Source organism: Ursus americanus, chromosome 20 (genome assembly GCF_024610735.1).
Source record: "Ursus americanus isolate L20-20 chromosome 20, mUrsAme1.1.p, whole genome shotgun sequence".
Classification (NCBI taxonomy): domain Eukaryota; kingdom Metazoa; phylum Chordata; class Mammalia; order Carnivora; family Ursidae; genus Ursus; species Ursus americanus.
In genome coordinates, this window is record NC_142146.1 from 18,438,510 (window position 1) to 18,451,607 (window position 13,098).

General features: G+C 36.1%; 1 protein-coding gene across 3 annotated transcripts in view; it reads left to right on the forward strand.

Moving 5' to 3' along the window:
* Positions 1-13,098, forward strand: part of NGLY1 (N-glycanase 1) — a 56,069-nt gene that overhangs the window by 15,682 nt on the left and 27,289 nt on the right. For all 3 annotated transcript variants that reach the window (XM_045791628.2, XM_045791629.2, XM_087870154.1), the window contains exon 4: positions 10,519-10,684. In XM_045791628.2, the coding sequence (XP_045647584.1) occupies positions 10,519-10,684 (166 nt within the window). The remainder of the gene's footprint in view (positions 1-10,518; positions 10,685-13,098) is intronic.

A 13,098-nucleotide genomic window follows, 5' to 3' on the forward strand; every position in this document is an offset into this window, starting at 1 on the left:
ATTCACCCATTGCTTTGGTACATAAATCATTAACACAAATTAGCATAGGTCTTTAACCTAAAACAAAATAACAGACTTGCTGGACAATGGCAGTCATATTGGATTTCCTCTACTGCACTGATACTTCTGATCTAAATTTTACCTGTTGCCATTCATTATGAAGATTATTAATTCCAATAACCTAACCATTATCAGTCCCTCATTTGGTAAAAGAAAGCAGCTTCTTTAAGGTAAATAATAGTGCACTAATTTATTGAGAGGGGTGCTACCAGATTAGTGAAGTTGAGTTAGTGATATACACAGAAGAACTGCATTCAAACTTTTGATCTCTTACAAACATCCTTGGTACACTTAACTGATCTCATTTAATAGGAAACTATCTTTTTACCAAAATTTCTTTTGATAGAGGTCCTTAAGTTTTCCTCTGAATTTTCACTCAGAAAAATTTCATGATTTTTTTTTTCTATAGTAATTTTATCAGTTGCCAGCTTCAGTTTATATCTGCTTATTTTGATTTTGGTAAAACATCTTGTCACTGTCCTCCATAAAGCAGAACTTATATATAAAGTCAGTTATTAAATCTACCCTTAATCTTCTCCAATTGAGTAATCCAGAATCTTTAACCTCACTTCCCTGGTGGTCATTTCTTTGTTTATGCTGAGAAGACACTAAGCTTGTCTTTAAAAAATAACGAATAAAGCTGGTAAAGGCTATCAGGAAGAGACAGAGAGTTAACTGTCCTCTTATATAATTCTTGTTGAGTGATTTCCAAACTTTTTTCTTTTTTGTGGAGGATTAACTCCTCTAAAACATATTTCTTTGTGCTTCAGTTTACGTAGATTAACCTTTAAGTCTTTAAAATATTTTCTCCTCTCATTAGCTTCACAGCTAATGCTTACTTATAATAATAATAATAAATACAACTAGTGTTTACAAATGCTTTGGAGAAACTTACTGAAAATTTCAGATCAACTAGTAATGATACTAAGTGGCTGTGGGTATTCCATGAGATAGCGTATGTGAATACATTGTAAACTGTAAAGGACTTTGTAAACTATAAAGGTTTGCCCTTGGTAATAATAATTATTTCTATAAAGTATCGGAGCTGCTTCTTTCAGTACAAAGTTATCACAGAGTAATGGAAAAATGGGACTACTTAACTCTAATGTGACATAATAGTAACCCCAGTCAGTCCATTCCTTACAAGAGTGGCTTTTGGTTACACATCTTAAAAGTAATAAAATGTTGAGTACATAACCCAGAGTCTATTTCCTTATAAATTATATACTTCTAATATGTTATGTACCTTATACAACAATTATGTAAAAAAGGTGAAATAAAAAGTAAATCTAAGGTGCACCCCAGTGGATTCTTTTGCGCCCCTCTCATGAGCATGTGTGTTCTATCTTGGAATACCTGAGGTTGTCTTCAGTTTTGCAGTTAAGGTTGATATAGAAGCACATTTAACTTGTTCATTTTGAGCACCATTTGTTATGTTTTCTAATTATAGTGTTAGAATATATCTTGTAAGATTCCCTACTTTATCTTTGTTGAATCTCAGTGTTACAGTTTAAAATGCATGGTACTAACCAGCTTCACAGAAAAAGCATGTAATACATGAAAACATTTTATTTTACAAAATACCTATTTCCTGGACTAAGTAGTATTTTGTTAGTGTTCTGACTCAGGAGATTGATTTACATTTTCTGACTCTTCTCTAACCTCTTTCTTTTTTTTGACTCTTAACCTTGCAATTCAGATATAATTTGAGGCCTTTAAAACTCTGTAATCACCAGAAAGCCTCTGGATACTAACCTAAAAACAAAATGTCATTTTATTGACAGAACAAATGTAGAGTTTAGAAGAAAATAAACCGCTGGCTGGCACAGCGGTTGGGCGTCTGCCTTCGGCTCAGGGCGTGATCCCAGCGTTATGGGATCGAGCCCCACATCAGGCTCCTCCGCTATGAGCCTGCTTCTTCCTCTCCCGCTCCCCCTGCTTGTGTTCCTTTTCTCGCTGGCTGTCTCTATCTCTGTCGAATAAATAAATAAAAAATAAAAAATAAAAAAAAGAAGAAAATAAACTTTCCTAAAGACATATGCTTTTAGTAGGCAGTCTGTTACCAATTCTTATTTCTCTAGTCCTTGGTACACAGTATCTTTTTCTGAGTTCCTTAAGGGAACTGGGAGAAATTAGAATGAATCTTCTTTTTTATCACCAAGTCTTGGTTACTCATGGATCACTGGAACGCGTAGTTTAAAAAAGTATTTTGTTATTTAAGCATTCATCACCACCATTTATTGTACTACAGAATTTGACAGTTATGCTCCCCTGCCTTGCCTGTTTTGAGTGGGGGTACTTAATTGGTAATTAAAATAGACCAAAGTCAAGTAGCAAGAGAAAGATTTAAAAAGCATTGAATGCGTATAAACTAGATAAATCCTGAGCACTAATGTGCTCATAACTATTATAATCATACTTTGTTAAAACTGCATCAAGTAAAATTTTGAAATATAATTCAAAGTGATAGTCACTGATGTTGAAGTTTGCCAATAAGCTTTTGCTTTAAAATACAAAGTAATGGAATATATTGGTGCTCAGTAAAAGGTGATGTTGTTAGAAACTTATTTTGTTGCTTTTTCTGGATATTTTACGTAAATGGAATGTATAGTTTTTTGCTTTTGGCTTCTTTTACTTTGTATGTTCTTGAAGTTTATTCATATTGTAGGATGTATCAGTATTTTATTCCTTTTTATTGCTGGATAGTATTCCATGATGGACTTTTGGGTTGTTTCCCATCTTTACCAGTTATGAATGATGCTGCTGTGAACATTCACATACGAGGCTTTGTGTGGGCATGTTTTCATTTCTCTTGTGTAGATTCCTAGGAGTGGAACCACTAGGTTGTATGGTAAGTTTATGTTTAATGGTTTAAGAAATTTCCAAGCTGTTTTCCAAAGTTGTTGCACCATTTTACATTCTCACCAACAGTGTATGAATGTTACAATTTCTCAATATCCTCACTGACACTTGTTATTGTTTTTTTTATTACGGCAATTTTAGTGGTTGTTAGGTAGTATCTCATTGTGGCTTTAATTTGCATTTCCCTAATGACTCAATTGACTTTTAAATTTGCTGGTTATACATGCTGAGTGTTTAGCGTTCCTAAAGGACATAATTTCCCAATAACCCTTTATATATTTTTATACCCTTTGCCTTCGAGAAGCAGTTTCGAAATAGCAGAGATAGTTTTTCAAAGACATAGAGCCTTAGAACGTTAAAAGCGCTGTATTTTGAATTTTGCAACTTTATCTAGGTTGAAAATATGTGATTCTGAATGTGTTTTGCTTAAAATAAGCCTTCAGTTATTACACAACTAGTTTAGCTGCATACTTTTATTTGGCACATGCCTACTTTTAGAATGTGTATAGAGTTGTTAAGGACTTTTCACCAACTCTAATTACTGTAGAAATTACTACCTGTTGTGTATATGGGTATACATTTATATATTTAAAAGAATTATCATTTGAAATTATTCTCTTGAAATTATAAATGTATTGTTAGACAATGATAAACAATATGAGTTCGTTTATTTTTTTTTTAATGAGTTGGTTTATTTTTATAAGAAACCTTTTAGTCTGGATCTTTATTAGAGAAAAGGTACCCTTCAATAGGGGATCACTTAAATTACAACACATCCATATACCAGAATTCTTAGCATCCATTAAAAATGATGATGTGGGGGGCACCTGGGTGGCACAGCGGTTAAGCGTCTGCCTTCGGCTCAGGGCGTGATCCCGGCGTTATGGGATCGAGCCCCACATCAGGCTCCTCTGCTATGAGCCTGCTTCTTCCTCTCCCACTCCCCTTGTTTGTGTTCCCTCTCTCGCTGGCTGTCTCTATCTCTGTCAAATAAATAAATAAAATCTTTAAAAAAAAAAAAATGATGTGGCCTGTTTTGGCATTAAGACAGTTATTATGTGGGGGAAAAATGGTAAACTGAGAATTCTAAAATTAAACAATATATGTTGTGTGTATGTATATAATATTTCAATTTTCTTACTAAAAATGCACATACATAAATATGTTCATTTTTTAAAAGTCTGGAAAGCTATACCGAGACATCTTAGCCATAATTTTATCTTAGGGTGAAGTTACAGGTGATTCCATGTTATTTATACCACTCAGTATTTCCTGAGAATTTCTTACAACATTTACTTTTATAAATAGAAAAAAAAAAGAGTGGGGGGCGTTGTAAGAAATAAGGTGATTGAAGTCTCAAGCTGATTAAAACTAACATTAAAAAGTTATTAAACAGAACTTTTATGTTTAAAAACAGGTTCTAAATTTAAAAGGCACAAAAGCAAAAGGCTACATAAAAGTAGAAGGAAGACTGGTCCTTTACTAAAGAAGTAAATTTGCTAATCCAGCTTCCACAGGTTGTATCACATGATATGACAAAATATACATATTATACATTTTTTCTTATAAAGGGTCTTGAATATATTTCACATTAGAAACCAAAATAATTGAAATCCAAGTATGATCAGTGAAGCAAACCATTTTTTTTTACCTAAAACAGACAGATTGCACTTTTGAACTTCTATTTGTACTCCAAATAACTTCAGCTCTCTCAGGCAATTAACTGGTTGCCCAGCTGCCGTAGTCACCTTGCGGCCGGCGGACTTTGCTTTTATCACTTAGTGTTTATAGAGTTGTGCCAAAGACTATGTGAAGAAGTAAGGCAAGAAAATAAATTGCTCAGGATTGTTTGAGTGCCATAAAAACCACAACCAATGAGGTAATTTCCAGATTGGAAGTATCAAATTGAAAATAAAAATTCTCTGGATGAGTTTTTACCTTCATAGGTTAAATGAAAACCTATGTTTAAGAACAACAACAAAAAATATAACTGTGCCTTCTTTTTGTAAGAATTCTTTAAAAATGGAGACCTGTTTTGTATGTTTCTGTATCAGTTCTGGCAGAGGAGCGTATTCCTCTCTGTTGGGAATACCCTGGATTTCTCATCACTAGATCTTCAGTAAGTTTCTTCAGTCATCTGTAAAACTCATCCCTTTTGTAAATGGGGAAACGTGTCTGCTCTTAATAAAAGCCAGCTCCTCCTTTATCCCTGCATCGCTTCTCCTCTGTTCACTGTGGAGTCTCACATGGACTTTGTGCAGTCTTGAACCTCCTCTTTTCTTGGGGATTCTTCTCATTGGCCTTTAAACCTTGCTTTAGTCCAGTTTTCATCTAAGGTTAGGCTGTTGGCATCAGAATGAGCTGGACATTCAGGTTCCTAGATGTAACCCCAGACTGGCTAAATCAGAAAGAGATATGGAGGGCGGGGGCGGGGGGGGAATCTGTATTTTTCACAAGCGAATTAATGTTTAGGAACCTTTCCCATAAACTCTCCTATCTTAGAAACAAGCCAGCATACAAATATCCCTGGATCCTATATGTCCTCTAGTTCTCATTTCTTCACAGCAAGTTTCCGGAAAAGCTCCCTGTACTCATCACTGTATCTTTACTTCTCACATATAAGCTTCCATTCTTTAATTATGTATCCTATCAGTAAAATGTTTGAGCATAGCCTTTCAATATATATTTTTGTTTGTAAATTATATACATGTACTATTACGTCATTATACCATATCGGGAAATAATGTTAAGAGAAGCTAGCGACTAAATAATATTTTTAATTTTTAAATGTATTAATGACATTATTGATGTGAGGGGCACCTGGGTGGCTCAGGTGGTTAAATGTCTGCTTTTCGGCTCAGGTCATGATCCCACTGGGATCGAGCCCTGCATCAGGCTCCCTGCTCAGCAGGGAGTCTGCTTCTCCCTCTTCCTCCCCTCACTCTCTGGCTTGTACTCTCTCTCTTGCTCTCTCTCTCAAATAAATAAATAAAACCTTAAAAAAAATTCTTTAATTATACATATATATATCATTGAAGTGAATGTAAATGAATTTAGATATAAATCTGTTTTTAAATCGTCTTGATAATTTTGAATTTAGGGGGCTAACTTTGTCAGTTCTAAGTAGATTGTGATTTATTTAATTTTTTTGGCATTAAAATTAGCTGTTGAAGGGCTCATACTAAAAAAGTAGATGAGTTAGCCCTGCCATTTCTTTTTGCTTATGTGAACTTGCAGTATTAGTATTAGCTTCCATGCCTAGAGGTCTTCGAATCTTTTTTTTTTTTCTAAGTTTATTTTTACGTAATCTCCACACCCAACTCAGGGCTTGAACTCACAACCCCAAGATCAAGAGCTGCATGCTCACAACTGAGCCACCAAGTGCCCCCAGTCCTTGTAATCTTTTACAGCCAGGTTGAGGGTTCATTAGTGAAAACTATATAACATAATCTGTAAATTCACTTAGCCAGACACATAGGAATTGCAAAACCATGTAATATGATAAGAGTAGTAGTAGGAGTGAACATGCCAGTTGTTAGCTCCCCTGTACTTTGTGGTACTTTCTCTCCTCAGGCTAGCTTGCTAGCCACTGATCACCCAAATACTAAATGTTATTATAACTTAATTGCTTTATTTTTTTGACAAAAAAAATAATGTAAATAGGAGTTCTAATATTTTCTGTACACTTTCCAGTAGACCATTTCATGCAGCTGCTTTAGTACTCTTCAGGCCACTTTGGGACACAGTTACACAACTAAGTTTCTTACAACTTGTTTTCCTTATTAACACCATTAGAAATCTTCCTAAGATCATCAAAGAACTCCATGCTGCTAAATTTAATGTACTTTTTTTCAGTTCATTTTTACTTGACCATTCATCTTCTTTAGCTCAGTCACTTCCTGGTTTTTCTTCTGCTGTAAGTGGTTCAACCATTGACCTAGTTAGTTGCTCACTCAAAATCCACAGATCATTTCTTTTTTTTTTTTTTTTAAGATTTTTTTATTTATTTATTCGACAGAGATAGAGACAGCCAGCGAGAGAGGGAACACAAGCAGGGGGAGTGGGAGAGTAAGAAGCAGGCTCATAGCGGAGGAGCCTGATGTGGGGCTCGATCCCAGGACTCTGGGATCACGCCCTGAGCCGAAGGCAGACGCTTAACCGCTGTGCCACCCAGGCGCCCCATAATCCACAGATCATTTCTAATGTATTTTTCTACTTTTCTAACTGCCCCCGACTCCACGATTACGTCACCAAGACTTGATGATCCTATTTCCTAAGTTCTTTTTATTCCCTTTACTCCTGCTAAACCATCTAGTTGAAGCCACCAGCTCTTTCCGAGTTCCGCAGTAGGCCCCCCTTGGATCATCCTTTCTCTAGCTATAGCTAGGGTGATATTCTGAAAATGTAAATCTGATGGTTTTACTCCCTTGCTTAAGTATCTTTAATAGCTTCTTATTAGAATGGAAAGAGACCAGAAAGATCTAGCTGCTTACCAACTCAGCTTCATCCTCAGCTTTCTCTCTCCACCATTTCCCCTTGGTTCTTCATGCCATCGACACCCTGATTTTCTCTCTGATCGTACATTTCCTAAGCATGTCCCCGTAAACACACTCCCCAGCTACCTATATGCTGTTCCTTCCGGTAGGAATTAGCCTTTTCCCTTTCCTATTAGCTTCTCATCCTTAGTACTTCACCACAAATATGAAAAATAACATTTTTTCAAGGAATTCTAGGTTCAGAACCCCTGTTGTACGGTGTCACTATTCTCCGTATTTGCTTACTCTTCTTATACCTATGAATAAATTATCTAACTTACCATTATATCCCCTGTACCTAGCAAATAATAAAGGCTCATTAAGTGTTTGAGTAAATGAACATTGTTGTGCCAATATTAGTTTGTATCAATAGACTACTTTGCGAGGATAATATCCTCGACTATTTTGGTCACCATTATTTTTTCAGTATGTAACACACACACACACACACATTTATACACAAATATTTGTTGACTTAATATGGTGGTTTTGTCATTATTTAATGCCTTTCCCTCTCTTAGACAATAAAGTGATCATGTCTGTCTTAAGCACCCATCCCCAGTGCTTTAAAAAGTCCTAGACATTAGGGGCGCCTGGGTGGCGCAGTCGTTAAGCGTCTGCCTTCGGCTCAGGGCGTGATCCCGGCGTTCTGGGATCGAGCCCCACATCAGGTTCCTCCGCTGTGAGCCTGCTTCTTCCTCTCCCACTCCCCCTGCTTGTGTTCCCTCTCTCGCTGACTGTCTCTCTCTGTCAAATAAATAAAAAAATCTTTAAAAAAAAAAAAAAAAAGTCCTAGACATTAAAGGCAGTTTCGGTAATGGTTTTTATTTTTTAAATTAATCTATGTCCACCTTTTAATATACACATTTAACCAATTCACATTTACCATAATTGCTAATATGTTTGAATTTATTTCTGACATCTTATTTTGTGTTGCCTGTGTCCTTGCTTTTGTTTTTTTCCTTTTTTCTTTGTCTTATATTGAGAACAGTTTTCTTCCATTATTTTCCCTTTAAAGGTTAGAAAGATAAATATCTTCTTTTTAGTCTTCTATTATTGCCCTTAAATTTTTAATGCAGATATTTACTTCTGTATTTTTTTACTAACATCTTATAACAAGACAGGAACCTCAGAAAGCTTTTACTCTTTTTCTGCTCCCTTCCCTGCTACCTTCTTTATGAGAAAATTTGAGATTTTGCTTTTCAATTATGATTATTTGTAATAATCAGAACTTAGCTTTTACTAGTTTATTTTTTTAACTCCTGCTGCTTTTATCTCAATTTCTACTCCTGGGTGATCTGTTTATTTACTTTGATTATATTATATCTTGAGGGGACAGTAACTTCTCTAAGAATTCTTTTGGATAGGATTTGGGAGTGATATACTTTTATACTGCTACATATCAGAAAATGTATTTATTCTACCCTCCTGTGTATTAGTTTGGCTGGGTAGGAATCTTGTGTTCCCTATCATTTTCCCTCAGAATTTCAAAGATTTTGCTTCATTGTTTCTAACAAGATGTCTGATTCATAAAAGGCTTTTGGGATTTTGTTTTTCTACTTAACTGTTAATGAAATGTCATTATTATATGCCTTGTTTTATCCCCGCATTCATACTGGTTCTTTCTTCAACTCTCAGAAATTTGTTTCCATTATTTCTTTGAGAAATTTCTGTTTTCCATTCTTTCTCTTCTACTTTCTAGACTTCCTGTTAGCTGGATTTGGAAACTTTTAGATTTATCCTCAGTGTCTGGGTTTTTTTGTGCCGCATTCTCAGAAATGTCTTGGCTCAGTCTTCTAACTGATCACTCTTTAGCTATGTTTATTCTACTGTTTGACACCATCTGTACTTTCTTATTTCAGTGTTTAAATTTTTAATTTCCAAGATCCATAGTTGTCTTTCTCTGAATATGGTATACTGTCAAATCTCTGAAGATAGACTTGCTGCTATGGCTACAGTGTTAGTTTTTCTGATGTTGATTCTAGTGTATCTTCGCAACAGTATGGGTTGTTGCAGACCCAGTGAATCTGAGAGCTCCTGCTAGCCTGTCTGAATGCAGCATCTGCTTCTAGCAACTGTGGGGAAGGGTAGGACATGCTACAAGATGGCCTGTACCAAAAGCAACTGTTCGGAGCTTGGACGTCTCTCTTTCCTTTTGGGAATCTAAGCAGCCTCCCTCACTTCTCAGAGGCATCTTCTTTGTTGAGAAGGAATGATTGGGGGAGGGGGGGATGTCTAGCTATTCCTCCTGCAGAGCCCAGCTAGTGTCACTAATGTTCCATCCAAGGCCCTTTTCTGCTCTGGATCCTGGGGCTCCTCTGCCCTTGGAATTACTTTGAAAACTTTTTTTTGGTTTGTATAACCACTCTGTTGGAGGGGCACATTGCCATGGTTTGTCCTTTAATCCATTTGTATCTGTTTTTCCTCTTTCAGGAATATCTCAAAATTCTTGATCCCCTAAGAGTACTCCTCCTTTGCTAATGCCATATGGAGGTTTGTTTTTTTTTTTTTTAATTATGTTACTTGCAGGGATTTGAGCTGGAAAAGCTGTCAGATGCATTGCTCAGAGCACTGTCTTTTTTTTTTTTTTTTTAAGATTGATTGATTTTAGAGAGCGTGCGGGTGCATGCGCGGTACATGTGGGAGAGGGAGAGAGAATCCTCAGGCAGACTCCCTGCTGAGGGTGGAGCCCAACTCAGGGCCTGATCCCAGGACTCTATGATCATGACCTGAGCCAGAATCAGGAGTCAGCCGCTTAACGGACTGGGCCACCCAGGTGCCCCTCAGAGCACTATCTTGATCCAAACTTGTAATCAAGAATCTAGCATATCTCTGTTTAAATATATCCTCAATAATATATTCAGAGGGAAAGAATGGATGTATCTTAGATGGTGACACAGATATGGGTATCTCCTAAAACTAATATTATATAGGCTTTGAGTATTATATTTCAGTGAATCCATACAATCCTCTTCATGAAATCATAGAACCACCATTTTCTGTTATGTGACATTTTTGTAGCATATGGAGAAAAGCTAACCAATATTTTTTTTTCTATTAGGTTACTACTGATTCAGTCATTCTAAAAGTTCTCCGGTCCAACATTCAGCATGTGCTGGTGTATGAGAACCTTGCTCTCCAGGAGAAAGCGCTGGCTTGTATTCCAGTCCAAGAACTAAAAAGGAGATCTCAAGAAAAGTTATCTAGAGCTAGAAAATTGGATAAAGGTAGTGGCTTTATATAATCATTCATTGCTAAATATACATCATTGCTAAAGAGACACACTGAAATGCTGGCTTTTGCTGTATACATCATAAAATTCTAACAGTTCTATTTTGATCTTTAGGAAGTCCAACAATAGTGAAATTTTACTGCATGTACCTCATTGACACATCTATTAACACATCTTTTTTTTTTTTTTAAACCTCAGTATGTGTTTGCAGTTTAATCATTGGTATATGAATTTTTTTTAGGTATAGTAGAACGTAAGAGTGTAGAACATATTATAGTATTATTAGTGAATTTTAATGTGAATTAGACAGAAACCACATTCAAGATTAATCAATATGATTAAACCATTGATTCACTTTGGCTAATAAAGAGAGAGTATTTACTGGTATATGGTTCTTCCTCACCCACTACTATTTACTGCCTGGGAATAAATTCAGCTCTGCCATTTTACTGTGCATCACTGAGCAAGTAATTTGATCTCTATGCCTCAGTTTCTTCATTTGAAAATAGGATGATTTTTAAAAATAAATGAAATAGTACATGTAAATGGCTCAGAACAGTACCTACCACATTCATCAACCAATAATTGTGTGTTATCATTAATGGTCTTAGGATTTTTGTTGTTAAATTTTTCCAATGTTAGCATTTGTACTTTGAGTTTTTATGTAACTAGCTTTTATCTAAGTCATTTCTTAATACCATATTTTTTAGGGGATAATATCGCTGGGATATAGAATTCTAGGTTGGTGAGGTTTTTCTTTCAACAACACTTTAAATATTTTACCCCCCTGTCTTCTTGCCTGCATTGTTTATGACAAAAGTCTGCTATAATTCCTATCCTTATTCCTGTCTAGGTAAGGTTTTCCCCGCATCCCCCCAGCTCACTCCCCATCCCCAGCTTTATTCAAGATTTTTTCTGTCTTTGGTTTTCTACAATTTGAGTAGATATGCCTGGGTGTAGTTTGGTGTTTTCTGAGCTTCCTAGATCTGTGGTTTGGAATCTCATTAATTTTGGAAAATTCTTGGCCATGATTGCTTCAAATATTTCTTTTGTTTCTTTCTCTCTTTTCCTTCTGCTATTCCAAAATGGAAGTATCCTGTTTTACTTACATCTGTCTCTGCCTCAATTTCCCATAGTTCTTAGATGTCTCCCATAGAGAATCTTGAGATTCTCCTGCAGTTCTTGGATGTTCTATGCCTTTTTTTTTTTCTTTTTTTCTTTTTCTTTTTTTTTCCTCTTTGGTTTTCAGTTTGGAAAGTTTCTGTTAACCTGTCTTTAAGCTCACTAACTCTGTCCTTGGCTGTGTCCCATCTACTTATGAGCCCATGAAAGGCATTCTGTTACAGTGTTTTTAATTTCTGGCATTTCCTCTAGATTTTTTTTAAAGCTTCTAAACAAACAAAAGAAATCTATTTACATTATCCATCTGTTCTTACATGTTGTTTACTTTTTTCATGAGAGCACCTAATATATTAATCATAGTTATTTTAAATTCTTTATTAATTCCAAAATCTGGGTGGTTCTGATACTTGCTTTATCACTTCAGACTGTTTTTTCTTGCCTTTTAACACATCTTGTATTTGTTTGTTGGAAGTTAGACATGATGTACTGGATAGTAGGAGCTAAGGTGAATAGGCCCTTTATGTAAGGTCTTGTGTCCATTTAACGAGGAGTTGGGCTATGTTTAATGTTAGCTGTAGGTGTCAGAAGCTTCAGACTTCCTCTGGTATTCTACTTGTATCACAACCCTGTTGTCTTTTGGGCTTTTCTAAAAACTCCTCCTTAAATAGAGTCTGCATCTTTTAACAGACTCCATTGTTGTTACACCAGAGCCTTGTTGGTATAGAGGTAAGGCACAGGGGAGCAGAAACCCTCTGTAATCTTATGATTAAATCTCAGTGCTTTAGTGGACCTATGTCCTCAGGCCTGTGACCTTCCCAAGTCCTTCTTAACTTTTCCCCCCTATAGATAAGATAGGAAGGCTAGAGGTGGCTAGGGTCAAGGAAGTTCCTTTTTCCACTTCAGAAAAGGCTCTGGTCAAATCTTTTTCCCTGAAAAGTAGGCCTTAGTTGTAAAGAACGCTCTGGGCATACTTTGCAATTCTTAATCTTCTCCTCTTCTTCTCAGAGCTATGAGGGGATCTTTTTTGGTTCTTTACCTAGAAAACCTGGTAGGATTCTTGGAGGGAAAACCCTCAAAAGTGTTAGGAACCCCTCCTAAGATTGTGTTTCTTACTCAAGCTAGTCCGTATGCAGCCTCCAGCAATTTGTCGAAATTATCATTTAAGTGTTTCTACCAATTTATGACTCCAGTGTCTTCTGTTCCATATAGCAGATGGCTGGTTGTGAGTCTGTGTATTTGGCTGAGATTCTCTGTATTTGTCTCTCCAGATTTCAGGGTGACAGTTTG